The sequence below is a fragment of the Syngnathoides biaculeatus genome, chromosome 10, assembly GCF_019802595.1.
Source record: "Syngnathoides biaculeatus isolate LvHL_M chromosome 10, ASM1980259v1, whole genome shotgun sequence".
NCBI lineage: Eukaryota > Metazoa > Chordata > Actinopteri > Syngnathiformes > Syngnathidae > Syngnathoides > Syngnathoides biaculeatus.
The window spans coordinates 6,740,924-6,763,387 of NC_084649.1; the positions used below are offsets into that span (position 1 = coordinate 6,740,924).

At 40.4% G+C, this 22,464-nt stretch overlaps 1 protein-coding gene across 2 annotated transcripts; it reads right to left on the reverse strand.

The window, feature by feature from the left end:
- Positions 1-1,055: 1,055 nt before the first annotated feature.
- tmf1 (TATA element modulatory factor 1) lies at positions 1,056-20,774 on the reverse strand. 2 transcript variants are annotated; one of them, XM_061833041.1, is made up of 17 exons: positions 20,028-20,774; positions 18,572-19,953; positions 18,393-18,496; positions 14,499-14,625; positions 14,250-14,355; positions 12,507-12,649; positions 9,876-10,042; positions 8,227-8,383; positions 6,925-7,017; positions 6,678-6,834; positions 5,722-5,914; positions 4,476-4,545; positions 4,296-4,388; positions 4,084-4,191; positions 3,361-3,519; positions 3,098-3,223; positions 1,056-1,801 (listed from the first exon to the last, which is right to left on the reverse strand). In XM_061833041.1, the coding sequence occupies exons 1-17, from the start codon at positions 20,161-20,163 to the stop codon at positions 1,661-1,663; spliced, it is 3,462 nt and encodes a 1,153-aa protein (XP_061689025.1). In that variant the 5' UTR covers positions 20,164-20,774; the 3' UTR covers positions 1,056-1,660. The 2 variants fall into 2 exon arrangements, with proteins under 2 accessions (XP_061689025.1, XP_061689024.1); XM_061833040.1 differs by having other exon boundaries at positions 4,084-4,197.
- Positions 20,775-22,464: the final 1,690 nt, after the last annotated feature.

Sequence of the window (22,464 nt, forward strand, 5' to 3'; positions counted from 1 at the left end):
TTACTGGGAACGTTGTGGAATGTGCACAACAGTGCTGTTGGAAATTATGTTTTGTTTTGTTTTTGTATTTAACTGCTTTTAATCACATAAAGCACATTGAGTTACCTTGAGTATAAAAAGTGCTCTACAAATAGATGTACTTTTCTTTGCTCCACTTCATTTGTTCGAAAATTCTTTCCCGGTGACCTAGTGACACAAAGTTTCCACTAGATGGGAGAACAATAAAAAGAAATAAACCTTTGTATCCACCTGTTTCCATTCCACCAACAGAGTACAGGTAACATACTGTATTTCAGTCAATGAGAATTTTGCACTCATAGATTCATAGAAGACATGGGGAAATTATTTTGAGGCCAAATTCATGCCTAATTTCTACATCAAAAATAATATTCCTTGTTATATTACATAATTACATTCTAGTTCCTAGATAAGTCAATTTTGGGTTTTCATTTGTGTAGTAAAAAATACAGAAATGTGTGAATTGTTTTACTGTATCTCCATTTTAAGTTTTACTTTTTTAATTTACAACATAATTTGAGATTTTGACACTAATCTATTATGTTGAGATGTACAATTGGGCCTCCCGAAACAGCTCTATATATTTGTACATCTTTGGCATTCATTCTCATCAGTGTGCAGGAGTCTGAGTGCAGACAATCCAAAATTTAGAAAAGTTGATCCCAACCACTATGATCCAATTTAACTGAATTGGTCCAAAAAATTATCTTTGTCCAAAAGGTGATAGGAACAATACTCTTCCACTAGAGGACAGAAAATGAATTCCATGAATGGCTTTTATTCGACAGGCTATCTTCCGCTATGTAAAGGAGAAAATTGAGACAAGATCATTTCACGACTGCATTTGCTCTGCATAAAGGTCGGAAGCAAACTTTTGGTGTGAAAGTAACTTAAACTTGAACGAGTTCTTTTCCACTGCCAAGAATTTTTTTTTTTTTTCCCCACGATTCAAATGTTTATTCCTTTACAATGATAGTTTAAATGCCACACGTTTAGATTACAAGATCAAACTCTGGAATGTCTGTAAAGCAATAATATAATGTCTATGTACATATTTTAATATTTCCTAAAAACAAGAAAGCACTATGTACAGTGTAAAAGCTTTCACCATCTCAATTGCAAATACAGAGAGAAAACATGGATAACAAAATTGAAGGGAAATAAACTACAAATTCTCAGTGATGGGCCACCAAAAGCTGTTACAAAAGCCTAACATTTTGGTGAGAATTGACTAACAGGTCTCGATATCTTTCCTGGTTGAGGAACGTCATAGTTGACAAACCTCTTCCCGGATATAGTGTCAGATGTAGTTTCCTTGAACAAAATCTTTCAAATAACAGTTAAAATGAGATAAGCGCTGGATGCTGGCAAAAGCTGGAGCCGTTTTTTTTTTCCTTAATTCACTGCAACTTAGCCTGACCGGTTAAGCCTAGAATCCTTATGTTGTTCTTTTTAATATTTATCATCTGAAAGTATAAAATGTGTACAGTCAGTGTATCCTTCATCCTGATTGGGTACTAGATAATGTATACTATGCATTTTCACCAACATCCCTGCTTAAATATTGTATTATTAACAGAAATAAAATAATTTATAATAAAGGTGTTTTTTTAAGCCCACATACAATCAAAGTGCAATAGATTTATTTCTGGTTCTTCAGCAGTTCATCAATTTGGGCTTTGAACATGCTTTTAACATCTTCAAGGTCCAGGCGCAATTCCTCTGCCTCTTCAGCTTTTTCTCCATACATCTGCAAAATGGTGTTGTGCCTCTGCTCCAGATCCTGAAAGGCAAATAAATCCACATGGATAAAAATCTCAAAATCGATCCATCCACCCATCCATTTTCTTAGCCGCTTATCCTCACAAGGGTCACGGGAGTGCTGTAGCCTAACCCAGCTGCCAACGGGCAGGAGGCGGGGTACACCTTGAACTGGTTGCCAGACAATCGCAGGGTACATCGAGACAAACAGCTGCACTCACAATCACACCTAGGGGCACTTTAGAGTGTCCAATTAATGTTGCATGTTTTTGGAAAGTGGGAGGAAACTGGAGTGGCCGGAGAAAACTCTGAACATGCAAACTCCACACATGCAGGGCCGGGATCCAACCCGGGACCGCAGAACTGTGAGGCCAACGCTTGCCAGCTGACGCACCGTGCCGCCCAAAAGCCTCACAATCCCGAAAAAAAATTCTCTACATTACTTAAAGGATTCGCTCACCTGCCTTTACTCACATATGAACTTAAGTGGCATCCCATTCCTAACCCATAGGGCTCAATATGTCGTTGACGCACCTTTTGCAGCTCTAACAGCAATGCTTCTGGAAAGGCTGTCCATACAGGTAAGGAGTGTGGTAATTTTTTTTTTCCATTCTTCCACAAGCGCATTTGTAAGGTCACACGCTAAAGTTGGACGAGAAGGCCTGGCTCTCAGTCTGTGCTCTAATTCATTCCAAAGGTGTTCTATCAGGTTGAGGTAAGGAATATGTGCTGGCCAGTCAAGTTCATCAATGCCAAACTCTCTCATCCATGTCTTTATTGACCTGGTTTTCTGCAACAGTGCACAGCCATGTTATAAAGGGAAGAACGCTTCCCACAATGTTGGGAGCATTGATTTGTCCAAATATTGGCTCCTTAGTCCAGTGAAAGAAACTCTGAAGGATTCAGCATACCAAGAGCTTATGGAGAATTCCACCCTCCCAACTTTGTGGGATCAATTTGGGGAAGGCTCCTTCTTGTTCCAACATGACCGTGGACTAATTCACAAACGCGTGACTGTTGTCTGTCTCCATGTGGCCTGCGATTGGCTGGGCATCAGTTCAGGGTGTACCCTCCCGAGTGCCGATGACAGCTGGGATAGGCTCTAGCACTCCTGCGACCCTTGTGAGGAAAAGCAGCTCAGAAAATGAAAGGATGGGTAGCTGTGTGTAAATAGTGGCCATATGTCACATTAAACCTTTTTGACTAAGAAAGGGATGTCACTTCAGATCATATGTGAGTCAAGCCAGGTGACCGAATGCTTTTGACAATATAATGTCAAAGGGGGTTCGTATTTGAAGTATATTTCAACAGTCCGCACCTTCAGTTGAATTCTCAACTTGGGGATTTCCGTAACCTGCTCCTCCATCTCATCGTTTTGATTGGTGAGTCGAACCATCTCTTCAGCCATTAAAGAACGACTCCTCTCCAGACTAGAAATCTCAAGCTAACATGGCAAGAAAGCAAAGTGTTTAAGAGAAACATTTACAATGAGTGTTGGCAGTTATTCTCCATGTCTAGTTAGTGAATCCCTTTAAATAAAAAAAAAATGACAATCTTGTCTGGAATTATGCTGATTGTTACCTGTAACTGTGCTATCTCTCCTTCCCTCAGTTTGAGTTGAGACTGCATATTCTCTATGATGGTGGAGCCACCAGACAGCCGAGCAGCTTCATACAAGTTACTGCCATTCATTGAGAAAGACATGGTCCCACCCCCCACTGTCTGGTCTAAAGAGTCATCCTTAGGACAGAAGAAAAAAAGTAAAATGAGCCAAGCTCCACAAATACAACAAAAATATGATGACTACCAAATATCCTCAAAAAGTGGCTGGGCCATATTGGTTAACACAACTGCAGAGAGTACAGGGGGAGCCCATTTGCACTTTTACATATATGGGACAGCAGTCAAAATTTGGACAGAGATTCTCATTCAATAGCAGGACAAAGTGTTTTATTACAGCATTGAGTGACATTTCTGATCACTTCATTTCTAGATTTTAGTTTATTTATTATGAAGTATTAAAAAAATGTTCTTAATCCAATGCTGAGTTATCAGATGCGGGACTCGGTATCGCAGATCAGCTGTCACTTTCAAATGACTCGGACTCAATATAATTTTTTTTTTTTTTTAAAAAGTGATTCAGACATCCCTACATTGAAGCGACTGAAACCTAAAACCATGAGAAAAGATACTTTCCAACCAAGAACAGAACCTGTTACATGCACGAGAAATAGAGTCAAGCCACCTATTTAATTGGAGGCCACTATTTGAGGAAACTGTCTCATTTGTGGAACTAGTGTGTACCTGTAAAAATACAGAAGAGTGCAAACCAGCATTGTCAACCCCACCTACGGAGCTGGAGCGGGACAGTGAGGGTGTGGAAGAAGCTGGCGGATCATGGGTGATGCTCTTCTGCTCCTCAACAGGAAAAACAGGAAAACAGTAAAGAACACAACTAAGAGACGATAATAAACAGTATTAAATTGAATAGAGCAGTATCTAGTATTCTCCAAAACCTTTTCCTTGAGTGCCTCTTGTGCCAAATAGCATTTTTTCTTCTCCTGTTCCACCTTCATTTTCTCCATTTCTAGTTGATTGGTAAGGAGTAGCTGGTAGAGGACAAAGAGGCACATACTGTAAGTAAAAAGACACTTTATAAAGAACACCACCAACAAGTGGAGGGAAGAACACAATACCTTTTCTTTTTTTGCTTCTTCAAGCATGCGACAATGTTCTCCTCGCAGATTTGCTAGTTCGATTTGCTCCCTACGTTGAAATAAGTCATAAGTCACTTAACCTGGTTAGTCAAGACTGAATGAAACACGACACTTGTCACTACAAGTAGCATTAAGAGTGTCAAAACTAATATGCAATGCGTATTAGACATAGCACCATAACCACAAATACGTTGCAAATACATCACAGCCATGTATTCATGATCTTGAGTAGACAGCCATGTATTAGTCTGAAGAAAAAGAGTGATTTTATTCTTCAATGAGAAAAAGAAACACTATTATCAAAGTATTTGTGTTCCAATCCAACGTGGTGACTCATCCTGAGTCAATGAATGTTTTAAACTACCTGAGATTTCCCAGCAATGTTGAACTCACTATTGCTTTTGTCCATTGCTCTCTCCCAGTACCTGCTTTATTGGACACGGAAGTGCATGAAAACAAATTCAAAGGAAAAAATGAATGTTTAGGAGATCAGGAAACAAAAACTAAAATTTATATGTGGATTACAAGGTTTCACCGGATGTTTCGATTCTGAACAACAATAAAACAGGAATAAGATTACCCATAACGTTAAACTGGCCTACATTTACACTGAGGTTTTTTGTGCTTCTTCAAGGATCTCAAGCAGAAAGCCCAGCCACTTCCACTGTCAGGCATGCCTTATTTGCCAACTGACATGCAAGCATTATGATGACACCTTTAATCTCCGCACCACATTGCATTAATCCAAGCAAATCAACTCTCCACAAATCCGTAGCATCAGGTGTGGATAAGGGGTGTGATGTAAAAAAGTCATTTTCAACCATTTAACCCTTCAGTTAAAGTTGCATTTTGTTACTTTAATTGTTATGGTCATGAAGAATAATCTGCACCTAGTATAATGTGCCATTACTGCATGTCTCTGAGCTGTAGGATTTTAAGAATCAGATTTCATTCCAACTAAATATGTGGAGAAATAAGACATTGCAATCCACTTTGTAATAATACGATTACAGTAGTCTACAACCAAACAATTTTGTATTTATGTGTTTGTAATATTTTATTTAGGCAACTAGCTAATTTCAAGCAAGCAAACTCAAAACTGCTTACATCCCAAAATGCCTTTGACCGATTTGAGAGATGTTTGATGTAGCTATACTTTCCAAGTAAAAAAAAAAAAAAAACAAAAACGTTATGGTGGTTAGATTTTTAATCTGTACTGTAATACCTGCTGCTGTCATCTTCGAGTTTCTCTCTTCTGCACTTCTCAGTCTCTAAAAGTGCCAGGGATCTGACCTTCTCCTGGCGTAAGAGGGTATTTTGGGACTCAAGCGAGACCAACTGGCACTTAATGGAGAGCAGTTCTTCTGTCGCTGAACGTTCCTTTTCAATTGCAACGGCCAGTTGAGCCTCAGCCTCAACTGAAAGAGTGCAAGGGAGGATAGAACAAGAATAAGGTCACAATTAAACACCAAATCAGTTTTCTATACTACAGCGCACACCTGTTTTTGTTAAACGCAAAAACACTAAGTAGCTTGAAACTGAATTCCCCTTATGGATGAATAAAGTTACAATAAGAATATAAATGTACATCCATCTATCTAACCAGCCCTCCATTCGTCAAGCTTGACCGTAAATATTTTTTTTTCTGCATGACTGAACTTCTTCATAACTGAATCATGTCAACAGCCAATTAATTCTGCAGCCGTTAACATACAAACCCTCTTGGAATCCTGTACAAGACCTCTCATCTTAATTCTCTACAGGCATTGTTTGTAAATTGTGCTAATAATACAAAAACAAAAGTGTAAAGAATCATGATCATTTCTACTATATACCAGCCAAAAATATTTTTAACTGACTTTGCTACCTACCTGCCCCATTTCTCTTATATATATATATATATATATATATATATATATATATATATATATATATGTAAATATATACAAACACACGCACACACAATTTTTTCTCCGACATACACACGATGTTCGTCCGTAGACACCAACATTTCATAAGGACTAAAACAAAACAGCAAACAGTATAAACAAACAATGAGATGAAAATACAACTTAATGACTTGCCACAAGAAATAATTTCATAAAGTTGGTTCCCCAAAATAATTACTATATGCACATATTGATGTGTTCCCCACATGCACTAAAAATATTCAACTCTTACCAAGCCTATCAGAGATGCTTTTCTCTAGTTTTTCCCAGGATGCTGTTTGTCCACCAAGTGAAGCCTGCAGGTTCTCAATTTGACGTAGCAAGGGTCTTGTTGCTGAGGTAACGCTTTGACTGAGCTCCTGGTTCCTTGACTCTGCCTCCTGGAGCCTCTGTGGAAGAAGATTTAGATTTAAAACATGCGGTGTATAAGGAGAACTACTGATGAAGAATGATGCCCAACTTGTTCACGACCACATTACCTGCTGCAATTCATTGATCTCCTCCCTCAAATAGTCTTCTTTTCTTGCCTGCTGTTGCTCTGCTCTCTGAAGTGTCACTCTCAGGTCAGCCACCTGCCCACCATATTATGTGCGCAAAATTACATTAAAATATACTATATGACTAGTAACTGAATGAGCATTCCCACTTTATGCCCCCAGGGTTTAATTTCATTTTCACTCTGTTGTACAAGAAACTGGTAAAGATGTATAAAAAGAGAGAGAATGAGTGTTGAGGCCCTAAGCTGAGGTTGACTCCTTCAGTGAATGTTATCAAATGCATTTCAAGAATGCTACAGATATCTCCAACAACTACATGCAATTTCTTTTTGTCAACAGAAGGACTTCAGCTGAGAACCTCCTGTTTCTACGGCCAAGTCCTTACAGCTTAAGTGCTGCCCCCTCTCAAATCCCTGCAAGCACGAAGACAGATTGGATTTGGATTTTTATACTGATCGTACTGATAAACTTCACATTCATGAAAGAAGGATGAACAAGCAAATGTTCCAAGAGATTCCAGAAAAAAAAACTACTGCCATGAAAATTAAACGAGAGAGAACATTACAACAGGATAATGATCCAAAACATACTGCCAAGTAAACTCACTTGGTTTCAAACCCCCAAAAAATAAAGCTGCTAGAATGGCCTAGCCAAACACATGACTTGAATTCAAACAAAAATTTATGAAAACTGAAACTCAAGGTGGCGGTACAGTGGAGCAGCTGGAGAGCGTTGGCCTCACAGTTCTGAAGTCCCGGGTTCAATCCCGGACCTGCCTGTGTGGAGTTTGCGTGCTCTCCTCGTGCCTGAATGGTTTTTCTCCAGGCACTCCAGCTTCCTCCCACATCCCAAAAAAATGAAATATCAATTGGACACTCTAAATTGCCCCTAGGTGTGATTGTGAGTGTGTCTGTCTCAATGTGCCCTGCAATTGGCTGGCAACCAGTTCAGGGTATACCATGCCTCCTGCCCATTGACAGCTGGGATAGGTTCCAGCACTCCCCGCGACCCTTGTGAGGATAAGCGGTAAAGATGGATGCCAATAGCACCTTCAGAAATACATGCAGTGAGAAAAATGGTGATATATTAAATCCTTATTTTAGCCGGTGTACGGTATGGTACTTTCTGCAACACATAAGAAAACTTACTGATGACTTATTTCTATGTGAAATTGATCTAGTGCATTAAAAGTGATGTATTAGTACCAACATAGCGGCAACAAAGCCAATGTTTCTGATTGGCATTTACGTTTGTAAACGTGTTTAAACCACAAAACGGTGTTACCTGGTTGACTAGAACTTCATTCTGTATCCTGGCCTCCTCCTGGGCCTTCTCAAGAGCCAAATTTTGCAGCTCTTTGGCCTGTATCTCCCTACTCAGAGCTGCTTCTTCAACCTCGCTGGCTCTGCTTGCATTAGCTTTGTGAAGTTCTGCTAGCTCCCTGAAAGCAAAAAGGTTAATGATGACCAAACAAACACTACTTCCAAAAAAAATATGGGTACTCATATCCAAATTTCAAGCATCATTTCAGGATGAACCTGGAATGCACTTTCACGTTTACTTAATGAACTTAATTTGACCATCTCTAACTTTTGAATGCATGTCCAACTGTATAATGTTTAAGTACTTAGTGAAGATGCTCAACAGCAACATTCACAACAGATGTTTGATCCATGAATTGACCACTACATTTTCTGGTTCAACTATGTGGGACTGGTACCAATTGACCCCTCCGTGGATATTGCGCAATACGCGTCACTGACCAATCAGAGGCCAGAGATCTGCATAGAACAAAGCGCGTTTTTGCTCCCGCCATTTTCTCTGACAACATTGAATGGTCCAGTATTGGTTTAGTTAGCGTTTTATCGCGTATTTGGGTTATTTAACAAAAAATATGGTTAAGAGGTGTAGTCACGGACTTTGTAATAGTGACGACATGTATCCTGAAAGGCTAGTTGGTGGAGTTCGATTCGTACCCTTTCCAAAACCGAAGACCCAGTACGAAAAATGCCTTCGATGGGTCAAACTTTGTGGAAGACTGCATCATCAACTAAATCCATCTAATATCAACCGGAACACATGTTTGCACAAAGGTATGCCCTATATTTTATTTTCAATACATGTCTCGTATAAATGAATTCAAAGTTCTTCGCTAGCATAACACTGCTGCGTGTGAACAATTGACACACTTATTCTTTGTTGAGCGATATTTAGCGATGATCAGACTGCACAAACGTATTGATTTCTTGCTGGCTCGCGGCCAGAAGCTTGACCAGACTGTGTTAAGTGCCCTGTACGGAGGGGTCAATTCTTAAAAGTGAAGAACAATACCTCACCATTGTGAGGCTTAAAACAGGATACTCTAAAAGGGAAGTATCCACTGAGCTTTGAGTGCCACAGTGTCACCTGTAGGTTACAAGATGTTGCAAGAGAGACAGGGGGACTATAAAAATAACAGAAAAGAAGTGGATATGCTTGGAAATATATTGGTTGAGTCATGGCTCAAATACCTGTAGTGTATTTTATTTCTTGTTAGAAAAGAGCAAGTTGTGTAAAAGTACTCCAACATTACCAGTTGGAGAGGTGCATTTAAAAGATTAGAAAAGGTCAAATTAAGTTCACCTGTAAATTTCAATGGAAACCCAATACTTTTTGTACTGCATGTCATTCGGGGGGGCAAACTTTTATCATCATGTTCACTAGGCAAAAGCCCCTGAATGGGCATCTAAACTAGCTGTTTTGCAGCTTGCAGTGAGTAAGATGTCGTCATCCACAGGAAAATTTGCCATGCTCCTAGCCTAAAAGCTAAGAGCAACATAACAGAAAAGATTTAATACTAGCCAGAAATTTCATTTGTGTGTGATGCCAGCGTTAAAGTAAGTGATCTAGTCCCAAATAGTCATGAGCAGTAGCAAGAGTAAGTGGATTTTTACTTGTATGAGTTATCCAGAGCTGCCTGGAGACTTCTGTTCTTCTCAAGGAGCTCATCTGAGTCTGCCTGCAGCCTGCTGTGCTCCTTCTCCTGACGATCTACAGCTGAGTTCAGCTTCTTGATGTTGTCTCTATGCTGTTTCTCGACTTCCTCCTTCCCTTCCAAAACCTAAAGAAAAATTGTCAAAATAAGATAATGGCACCTTAATCCTTCAAAAAAAAAACATGATACACGAGTTAATTCATTCCCAAGAGCACCGATGTTGATCCTGACGGTTAACATGACAGTTAAGAAACCAAGAACGAGAAAGTCAATTTGGTAAATTTCCAAAATGACAGAATATTGTGTAACTAAAAATTATAAAGTGCATAAGACCTCCTTATTCATTTTGTATACTATTTAGCTTTGCTATAATTTGTATTACTAACTAGGTTAAGCTGTTGACTGCTGGATACCTTATGTTGTTGACTCTGCTGTATGTCATACCTAGTAAGAATCACCAGATGGTGATTGGTGGTTCATACACGGTTCCTTTCTAAAGTCACTGGAACAAATTTTTGGCACTATTAACCAAGGCCTTAACCAAATACAGCATCCATTTAACCTCCTTAAAAGGAAACTGAAGGGAGAACCCCCAGAAACAAAACAAGAACTGAAAGAGGCTGCAGTCAAGGCCTAGAAAAGCATTTCAAATGAAGAATGGAACAGTATGATGAAGACAATGAGTCACATGCATGATGGAATTATTGCAAGTAAAGGTACATCTGAGTATACCGAGTTCCTCACATATTCCAAAAAGAAGTATGGTTGGTTAATTGAAGACTCTAAATTGCCCGTAAACGTGAATCATAATCAGCTTTATTGGCCAAGTATGTAAATACTGTATCTCTTTGACGAACTTCTTCTCCCTTGTTGAAAAATGCCTGATCTCTATAAGGGTCTGAGTTGTTCTGGAAAGATCCACTTCTAAAAACCTTAGCGTCCAAACTTTGCACTTTTGTTAGGAGATCAATGAAGTCTCACTTCAAAAGCTTTGATTGCTATTTGAGAATATCGAGGGTCCCCTTTTGTATAATGACAGATTTCAGTCGGGTGCTGATTAATGATCTCCAGTATTTTTGAGAGATATTCGACACCTTGTTTTTGGTAGAACACAGTACTTAGGTGGTGTTCTCGCTGCAAAAACGTTTCACATTCTTGACAGCTCCATCACCAACTATTAACATTTGGGGTCCCAATTTTTTCTTGTACGATTTAATTTCGTACCTTTCAGTGGTGGGGAGGGATTAGCATTCTTGGGCAAGGTCTTGTAAAAGTGGCTCAAATCTATTTATAAGACTAATGTCAATATTTTCCATTGACTCACCTCACAAAAACAAGTGGAATGTAATGATTAAGTTCAATATTCCAACACTTTTTCTCACTTGTAATGTGGGTGGGTTCAAACAAAAGGCACGCTAGTTGTTGAACACATCTAGATATAAATAAAAGTTAGAATTGTGAATTTTTGGCATATTAAACTTTGGATCTGAAACCCAAACGTCCATTCCAATACTTTTGGTGGATACTATATTCACCTGATCAGAAAATATCACATCACATGTAAAGTTGTTGACCAGAGATCTTCTATTAGAATGATTTCAATTCAAATTACAAAAAAGTCGCTGCCATTGTCGCGAGTCACATGACCTACGTGCGCGAATGTGACGTGTACCGTACCACAACAAAGGCTCGATTACATGGGACACCATTTATGCCCAGCACTGATTTCTCGTATTTATCGTTATCTGATGAAGTAATAGCAATATCGGTTGATCAGGAAGACGGAGGAATACAGCCATACAGATTTGAACCTGTGGCTGTAATTAATGTTGAATATTTGGATGGTTCTTCGGGCTGATTACTCGGAGGCCTACGCGTGACATAAAGGCATAAACAAAGGCCCTGCGGAGCTCTGGGCCGGCAGCCGCGGATGGTTCTTCGGACGGGAATGACGCGGAGTCTGACGAGCGAGCTCCAGCGTCGGGCCGCGAGCCGAGCTTCCAGGCGGATGAGGCCGTTAGCCACCGGTTGCCGAAGCTAGGCTAAAGGCCTCCGCCGCTACCGAAGTTTGGCTAAAGGCCTCCGCCGTCGCCGAAGCTCAGCTCAAGGCCTTCACCGCCGGCGAAGGGGAGCCGCGAGCTCCGGCGGTGGGCCGCGAGCCAAGCTACGATGTCCGATCAACCGATACTGCGATTTTTTTCATCAGATGAGGATAAATACGAGAAATAGGTGCTGCGCAGAAATGGTGTCCCATGTAATCGAGCCTTTGTTGCAGCACAGTACACATCACATAGGTCATGTGATTCGCGAAAATGGCAGCGCCCCTGAAAATTCGTAATTGTCCATAAAAACCTTCTCAAAACACTATTAAATGAGAGAGGATTTAACATCAGATTGTCAAAATAGGGTTCATATGACATGACCTATTGGATACACTGTTTATGCAAAGCCCTGGATTTCCCCTTGAAGAGCAGTTTAAACAATAACAAAAAACAAAAAAAAGACATTTATAGAAATGTTTAAAGTTAGCTAGTATGGCTAATATGGGTTTAACAGGATACATTTTTTGCAAAACTGGAAGAACTCCCACCTGCTGCAGTTGTCTGAGCTCATCTTCCAGCTCCTTTATTTTCTTCTGTTGCTTGTTAAGTCTTGCGTCACTGTCTTTCTCCTTAACACGTAGTTTCTTGATAATGTTACTGTGCTGAAGCTGTTGCTTGGACAGCTTTTCACCTAAAAGTGAAATGGTACATAAGTAAACACGTCATTACACCTGAGCAGCATTTCACATCTGAACTAATACGAAACTATGATGCATAATGTCTTCACTAATTACTGAAGCACCAACAGCTTTATGCTATGAAATTAGTATGGGATATTTCCATTCCCTTTTTTTCGGTTTGTTTCCCTCTATTGTCGCGTCATCTTTCGCTCTTTAAAATAAGCAATTAGGGACAAAAACATAGAGCGTTGCGGTCCACTCAGGAGGGAAAGCCTTCTAACCAATTTCCTTCTTGGCAGTTGCGTTACCGCTTCCAAATACTAACGAACCCTATTAACTTAATATTCATTCATCAATATTTAAGCTAAAAGTTAAATATTGTTAAAATACAGTAGTTATTTGTGATCATTTTATCTAAGGATGCCAAACATACAAGGAATTTGTCTCCAGTAGTTGGAGCCCCTTGAGTACGACATACATGATGACAAAGATATAGTCAATTGAGACATAAAGACATTGTGGTAACCAGTCACGCAGAAATAAAGGTTGCTAGTAATCTGGCAGTCGCTGATGGTGTAGTGGTACACATGCATGCCTTTGGTGCGCGTAGCGTGGGATCGATTCCCGTTCAGTGATGGCGTCGATATCTGCCCTGCAACTGACTGGCGACCAGTTTCGGGTGTAGTGAGCCTTTCGCCCAAAGCGAGCTCGGATAAGCTCCAGCTTTCCCGCAACCCTTTTGAGGATAAGCATCTTAAATAATGGCGCAAAGATTTCAATGACCTGACAGTCATCTGGCAATGATGCAACTTTTTTTTTTTTTATGTATTACGCAAAGGATGTAGATTCCTCTAGCATTTAATGCCAAATAGACCAATACTCCAGTGCAATGACCACTGTGCAAAGGGCACTAGAACTTCAAGGAATGTATGCAGTTCAAAGTGACTATTCATGGGACAATCTGGGGCAATGCCGATTATGCAAGTATTGCAGATGCTCTGCAAAACTCTGATTCCTTTACCTACCCATTGATGAAGCACAAGATTAGTGTTTGTGACAATGCTGAGACAATGTTTGTGAATTTTGACCCAATTCATTTTAATGTAATGTTCTTAGTTTGAGCTTTTGTGAAGTTTTAGCTCAATGCTAAAATGAAAATGTGACTATTTCATGTTTCTTTCCATGACGACAACAATGTATGTTGTATTTTTGTGTCATTCATCTGTTCTTATGTTAGTTTGAAGACTAATGTACAGGCTAAAAACCATCAACCCAGCGTTGAAATTGGTATCTGCCTCAATGTTGGGATACACCTATTTCATTGCTTCATACTAACACAACTGACTTCACTGAGGTTCCGCATGGGCAGTTTCAGGAGATAATCTTGTACTGGTGTGTTTGACAGAGCGAAAATATGTCTTTGGAAACAAAGTTACACAGTAAAACTTAAACCATAAACTGAAGAATAATCCCCGAGAAAGCTGTTTTAGAAAGACTACGAAAGGTAACTTTTTTGGGTTTGGCAGAGGAAAACTATTGCGGTAAAACTGAGTATAGTATGTCCCACTGTAAATACTCTATTTAGTTTTTCCAGTGCATTTACAGTCTTACCTTCTTCCAGCAGGCCTCTGATTTGTTCCTCTTTTTCTTTGATGATCTCCAACGTAACACTGGAGTTGAGTCTTGCAGAAAGTTCCTCTCGCAGACCCTTAATTTCCTGTGAAGATATTACACCCTTGAAACAAACACCCGCTGGAGATTTCCCCAATAAAGAAGACTTCTTTTAATAGACATTACTAAACTCAATGCATATCATGCTTTAAGAGGTAGTTGAAAAAAAATGACTAAATTCAAAATTACCTTCTTGGCTATATCTCTCTCTTTGCAAGCTAGCTGAGCTTTCCTCTCAGTGTCTGCTATGCGCTGTGTAAATTCATCCTTCAAGGACTGAACTGTGGAGCTCTCTTCCTTCAAGGTTATAACTTCACTGAAGGAGGAACACACCCATGAGTGTCACATCTCATTGTCACAAAGTATGCAACCTGACTGCCAAAAGACGTTTGGAAATGAATGTATGGTCATGATTTTTCGTGCAAAAATAGATTTAATCCCATTAATCAGAATCACCTTTATTTTGCCAAGTATGTCAAAAAAACAAAACGAATTTGGTATTTCGAGGCTGTCTAGTACAACAACAAGTCAACTGACAGAGACTTTTGAGACATAAAGACATTGTGAGAACTTCCATCAATCATTTTCTAAGCCACTTCTATTTTTGAGCATGAGGCAGGGTACCCCATGAATTGCTTGCCAGTCAATCGCAGGGAATATATGAACAAACCATTCACACTCACATTCACACCTACGGGCAATTTAGAGTCTTCAGTTAACCTGCCATGCATGTTTTGGGGATGTGAGAGGAAACTGGAGTGCCCGGAAAAAACTCATGGATATAAGGGAAGAACATGCAAACTCCACACAGGCGGCGCCACAATTTGAACCACAGACCTAAGAACTGTGAGGCAGACACTCTAACCAGTTGTCCAGCGATTGCAAGAACAGTCATGAAGAAATAAAAGGTTGATAGTATCTTTTTTTTTTTTACACTTGTGCAAAAAGATGAAGAGTCCTCTAGCAATTAGAGCAGTTTGAATGACTAATAGAGCGATAGTCCACTGCAATTAATACTATGAAAAGGGCGCCAAGACTTCAAGAATGTATGCAGTTTCAAGTGACTAGTACAGTGCCATGACCGTCTGAGTTCTGTTTTTGGCATCCCAGGCGCAAAGGTTTAAAATCATCAAACCAATTGTAATATCACTTACTAACAACCCAAGGAAATACAAAATGCAGTTTTCAAATGACAATTCAATTTATTAGGCCCCAAAATAATTCCAAACATTTATGACCCTTTGTGAAAATATAATTGTACATTGTAACTGGTTGTGCCACCCTCAAGAGCAATAACTTAAATTAAGCATTTGCGATAATTGGTGATGAGTCTTTCACATCACTCTGGAGGAATTTTATCCCAACTCTTCTTTGCAGAATTGTTTCAACTCCGCCAGAGTGGAGGATTTTCTAGAATGAAGTCCCCATTTTGGTCACACCATAGCACCTCAATTGACCCCTCCGGACAGGGCACTTAACCACGCCTCCTGAAGTGACGTCACGCCACGTGCGCTGACGTCAGACAAACAACTAGCAAAAATATCGGCGCAGCAAGAAAAGAATAGAGCGAAACTGTCCGATTTACCGGCTGATTTCTCACTCGCATTCTTAGCTAACAGTGAAATATCGTTGAAAAGCAGACAGCAGGGCTTCAAGTATTTCAGCGAGGGGTATTTCAATGGTATTTACATGCATATCGACGGAGAAACCATTGATATTAGCGCGAGATCTTTTCGGAGTCAGAGGAAGACCGAGAAGCCACATAAAATAATATACTATAACCCAAAGACGAATTCGTCATTGACGGTTTCCTATTTTCGTGTTACATATCACACTTGTGTGCAGAATCTTTATATGTATCTGTATAGCCGTTTGTGAACCACCGTATGAAGGAAAAGGTGGCGAGGCTTGATTTACGAGTTGTTTCTCTCGTTTTCTTTGTGTAACGTCACGCGCTCCCCTCAATAATTATTCTTGAATGAATGCCGAACCTACGTAAGTCCCGACCGAGTACGACAATCACTACTTTAGTGTCCTCAAACATCCTTCCTTCAGTCTTGGTGTCTCGGTGCACGTCGAAGGCTTTTAGGACTGCTAGTCCGGTTTAGCTTAGCTCACCACCGAACAGAGACACGTTTGTGCAGTCAGATCATCGCAAAATATCGCTCAACACAGATCAAGTGTGACAATCATTCACACGTAGCTATATTATGCAAACGAAGAACTGCTAATTCATTTATATGAGACATGTATTGAAAATCAAATATAGGGCATACCTTCGTGCGAACATAGTCCGGTTTACCGTAGCCGCGAACAAAGGGACACGTTTGTGCAGTCAGATCATCGCAAAATATCGCTCAACACAGATCAAGTGTGTCAATCATTCACACGTACCTATATTATGCAAGCGAAGAACTGCTAATTCATTTATATGAGACATGTATTGAAAATCAAATATAGGACTTACCTTCGTGCAAACATATCTGTTCCGGTTGATGGAGTCAGTTGATCATGCGGTCTTCCACTAAGTTTTATCCATCAAAGACATTTTTCGTACTCGGTTTTCTGTTCCGGTTGATTCTAGATGGATTCAGTTGATGATTTGGTCTTCCACAAAGTTTGATCCATCAAAGACATTTTTTGTACTGGGTCTTCAGTTTTGGAAAGGGTACGAATTGAACTCCACCAACTAGCCTTTCAGGATACCTGTCGTCACTATTATAAAGTCAGTGACTACACCTCTTAACCATATCTATTGTTAAAGAACCCAAATACGCGATAAAATGCCAACAGAAGCTATACTGGACCATCCAGTGTTGTCTGAGAAAACTGTGGGTCGAAAAAAGGTTTATGCAGATCTCTGGCCTCTGATTGGTCAGTGACGCGGATTGCGCAATTTCTACGGAGGGGTCAATTTGATTTAAATCTGGAATTTGACTTGGGCACTCCAAAACCCTATTTTTATTTTTTTTGCCATTCAAAGGTGGACTTGCTGGTGCGTTTCAGATCGTTGTACTGCTGCATGATTCAAAAGCGCTTGAGTTTTAGGGCATGAACTGATGGGTGGATGTTCTCCCTCAGGATTTTTTGGTATACAGCAGAATTTATTGTTCCATCTACTACACCAAGTTGTGGTGGTTCCAAAGAATCAAATCACCCCCTGACCATCACACTGCCACTACCATGCTTCACTATTGGCATAATGTTGTCTTTATCAAATGGTGTGCCATTTTTAGACCAGATACGACGGGCTGCGCACCTTCCAAAAAGTTTAATTTTTGACTCGTCGTTCCACAGAATGTTTCTCCAAGTCTTGAGGATCATCAAGATGTTTTTGGGAAAATGTGAGACAAGCTTTTGTATTCTTTGCTGACAATGGGGGGGTTTTGCCTGGGAAATCTCGCACGGATGCCATTTTTGGCCAGTGTCTTTCTTATGGTGGAGTCATGAACAATGACCTTCACTGAGGCCAGCGAGGCCTCCAGGTCTTAGGTACTGTTCAAGGTTCTGTTGTGACCTCCTGGATGGGTCGTCACCCCACTCTTGGAATAATTATAATTACTGAAAAGGTTTGCCACTCTACACAGTTTTCTTCATTTGTGGATAATAGCTCTGTCAGTTGTTCCCTGGAGCCCCAAATCCTTAGAAATGGCTTTGTAGCATTTTCAAAACTTACCTTTCCCAAAATTGTGGTTAGTCACAGTGACTTTGTGATTTAACAGTGTGTGTGTGTGTGTGTGTGTGTGTGGGGGGGGGGGGGGGTACAGGTATAAAGGTTTTGATTTTTTCCTGTCCATTAATAAATGGAATTGTCATTTGAAAATTGCATTTTGTATTTCCTTGAGTTGTCTCTGAGTGATATGAAAATTAGTTTGATGATTTGAAACCTTTGTGTGTGATAGAAATCTAATATTTTTTCACGGCACTGTAGTACAATACACACACAATGCGCAATGTCAACTGTGCAAATTTTGCAGGTACTGCAGAGAAGGTTAAAGTTATTAATAAAAATATTCAGATATGATAGTCAATCTCAGTGCTTTCTGACCCACATAGTTTATAGTGTCAGTACCCTTTACTCACTCTCTAAGATTGTCACACTCTTCCTCCAGTCTAGCCTTCTCCTTGCTGACTGCCAGCAGCTGGGACTCTCTCTTTTCAAGGCAGTCAGACAGTTCATTAATGGCCTATAGCAACAACAAATTTGGATTCACACCAGAAATGCTTCATTTCTAAAAAGTATATATAATGGATGTGGTTACCTTTTGAAGCTCAAAAATCTGAACTGTTGAGACACCATTTGTCTCTTCTGTGATTGGCAAAAATAACTTTTCTTCTGCATTTGAGCTGTCAGACTGTGCAACAGTCACCCTTAATTCCTTTTCCTGCTCGTTCAACTGTTCAGGTTGTTCACAATTCACAGGCGTGACACTCCGTCCACTCTCCTCCATCTCATCCACAGACTGCTCTCTCAAGGTTCCAGTGAAACATTCCTGCTTCTCTTCTTCCACCTCATTTGTCCTTTCCACCATTCTATCTTCCTGCTTCTCACATACACCTGATTGAACTGCTGGTAGAGAAACAGGGCCTGAAGTCATAGAAGCAAGCGTCCGACTGCCAGGGATCTCATCATCAGAGTTTATTTCACTGACACTCCGACTATCCAGCGACTGTACACTGAATGAATCAATGCGCTCAAATGCATCTGAGGAGGACCCACAACTCTCTGTGAGTTTTGGATAGTCTTCCAGGCGAGGGAAATCCCCACAAGAAGAGGCAGAAAGAAGTTGGAATGATCCATGCATCAAAAGAAGCCCGGCTTTTCCTTCTCCTGTCTCTTGTCTGGAGCTGGCGGAGCTCTCACTCAACACACTCTCATGGTCCAGTACTTCAATGTCACTGGTGGTGGATGTTCCTGAAGAGAAGGCACTAACTGGAGGGGAGGGGGTGTCACTCTGGCGGTCTTCTGCCTTTGAGGGTTTTTGCTCTAAATGTACATCCTTGGAAGATTGGGATGCTGGTGGGTCAGAATGTGTAGACTTTTTAGATTCAGAAGATACTGTACAAGGTTCAGAAGCATCTGAGGGATTTTTCTCAACCAGGTATTCGTCTTGAATCTGTGACCACTCTGTGTTAGAGTCCACAGAAACGTCAGTGAGTGTATTTTGTTTTACTCTATTTGTATTTGTCTTTGTGATCTCTGGACTGCAAGTCAGGTCGGCACAATTTTCAATGGGAGAAACTGGTTGGAGAAGAATAGTGTCCTCATGGAAGGATTCAAAGCCCACCAGTTGGCCATCACCCCCCGTGTGACATTTGTGAGCCAAAACAGCAGGCACTGTCTTTAAGGTCTCCACTTCTTTCTTCATCACAGCATTTTTGCGATTATTTAGTTTTTTCTGATGCTGCCTCTGCGTTTTAGTAGGGGGTACAGACACTACCCGGGATGTGGTGATAGGCTGCACATCTCCAGGTGGCAGAAAGGCACTAAAAAAGTTTTCAGATTCCTCCACAACAGTGCGGGTCACGGGTGTAGTAATGGCCGCTGAGGGAGGTGGTGTTGAAGTCTTTTCTTCAGGTGGCGCTTCCCACTGGGTCATTCCCCATCCTCCACTTAATGACAACTTTTCAGGCAACGTCACATCTGACCACACACACAAATGTAATTAAGCTTTAACACAGTGATAACATTACATTTGACTTTCTTATATAACCTACCGTCGTAAGGCATGACAGTGGCGTCACTCCATTGGCCATCTTCTTTAATATCCAGAACACGATCGATTGATTTCTGAGCTGTTGTTAATGCTTGTTTGGCGAATGTGGACAGGTGAGACGCGTTGAACCAACTCATTTTGACTACAGAGCTAGAAATCTAACTCCAAGTTGATGCGCGGATGTGAAAATAAATCAACAACCAAAGAATAGCCGTTACACCTTTTGCTGCATTTCTGCTTTCATCGACGTCTTCGACGTGGCAACGCTTCGCTATTTCAAAAACAATTCTTGTCGGATCGGTTTATTGACAGTTTACTGTAACACGGCTTGCTAGTTAGCTGGGTGTATGGAATACGATTAGCCTTAAAATCTTGCAATTGGGATGGCATCATCGGAATGTAGTACCGCAAAGGAACGAACGCACTGTCATAAAAGAATATCCTTTTTGTTTGTTTTGGTCTCTCAACTAGCTTGTTGCATTAGCGATGTCGTTATTTCCGGTTCCACGAAGTGTCGTGACGTTAACATCCGGGTTTCCTGTGCATTTTGCAGTTTGTCTGGTGGTTGACGAAGGATATTTCGCGTGCTTTACTACAATTTGGCGAAATGCACCACGGAACAGTAGAATGAAATTCAAACGTTTAATCTATCCAGCCATCCATTTTCTGTGCCGCTTATCCTTATCCTCACTAGAGTCGCGAGTGCGCTGCAGCCGATCCCAGCTGACTCTGAGCTGGGAGGCTGGGGGGGTACATCCTGAACTGGTTGCCAGTCATATATATATATATATATAATATATATATATATATATATATATATATAGAGAGAGAGAGAGAGAGAGAGAGAGAAAAAGTACGGGGGGGGGCATATTTGAAACAGGTTCTTCAGAGCTGTGAGGCGGCTGCCATGAAGATGTCTAACGCAAAAATATAAAATATATATATATAACTAATAATAAAGTATTACAAAATTACTACAAGAATCTCAAATTATGTTCCTCTCAATCTTGTTTTCTTGAAATAAAAATAAAAGTAATCCTTTCTGCAGTCGATAATTGGCTTCCACAGGCAACCAGGTTGCTTTTACGAACGTCTTTTCACAATGCTCTTGGCTCTGGCAACCTTCGAGAAAACGTGGGTACAATATTGGGGTGTATCAGGAAGAGTTTCTTCTTTCTGTGTTGGTTTTGGGTTTTTTTGGGGGGGGGGGCGTTGTTCTTTTTTTTATTGCGGTGTGATTAAACGAGATTAGATGGCTGATTTTTCTTACTTTTATATGTAAGGTCTGTAGCAGATAAAAGCATATTTTGAGTAGAAAGTATTGTTATGTGTACCAGGCCTAAAATGCACATTTGAGAGCACTGAAACCAAACTGCAAAATATTCAGTGAAGTAGTTGTAAAATGGACCTCTGAGTTTATACCAAGGAAGCTGATGTCACGTGAGCATGAACAAAAGTATCTGGCGCTCAAACAGCAGTAAAAGTGCTGAATCCTAGTGACTAGACCAGTGATTTCCAACCTTTACAGAACCAAGGCACATATTTTACAATTGAAAAATCCCACGGCACACCAACAAAAGTACATGTAAAAAAAAAATGGATCAGTTAATTACTGTATGTACTTCCTGCCATCTAATAGAAGAGGATTTTTTTTGTTCTGTCTGTTGTTGTGCCTCACTGGCATAAATAGATGAATAAAGATACAATATTTATTTTAATAAATGTTTTTTTGGGGTTTTTTTGCAATTACATAAAATTGGATAACTTCCCACGGCACACGTGAAGAGCGCTCACGGCACACTAATGTACCCCGGCACACTGTTTGGGAATCACTGAACCAGACCACCAGGGCGATACTTGCAAGTTTAAGCAATGGGTTTCCACAAATCTTTGGTGCAAGGATAAGTTTGCCACCTCAGAATATGTTTCAATTCTGTTTCAAAGTGATGTAAAAACCAAATGTTTAATATTCATTAAGTGGAGTGGTACACTCACTCGTTCGGGCAGTATGGGTTCAGTTCCCACTCAGTGGTGGTGCGAATGTGAGTGTGAATGGTTGTCCGTGCCTATATGTTCCCTGCGACTCACTGGAGACCAGTTCGGGGTGTAGTCTGGCTTTCATCTAAAGTCGACTGGGAAAGGCTCCAACGGGTCGTGACCGTAATCAGGATAAGTGGCACTTAAAATGGATACAGTTTTTGGAACAGAGCCTGGCTCCGTTTTATTTGTTTTTCATTAATGTACAATATTTTATTTATTGTCCTACATTACAATTCCAACGCTCAATCTTTGTTACAATTCCGAGTTGTAAGGAGTTCGGTGAGGCCATGGAGAACGACTTCAGGATGGCTTCGGGGATATTTTGGTCCACTGTCCGGCGTCTCAGGAGGGATAAGCAGTGCACCTATGTATGGTGGGGATGGGGCACAGCTGACCTC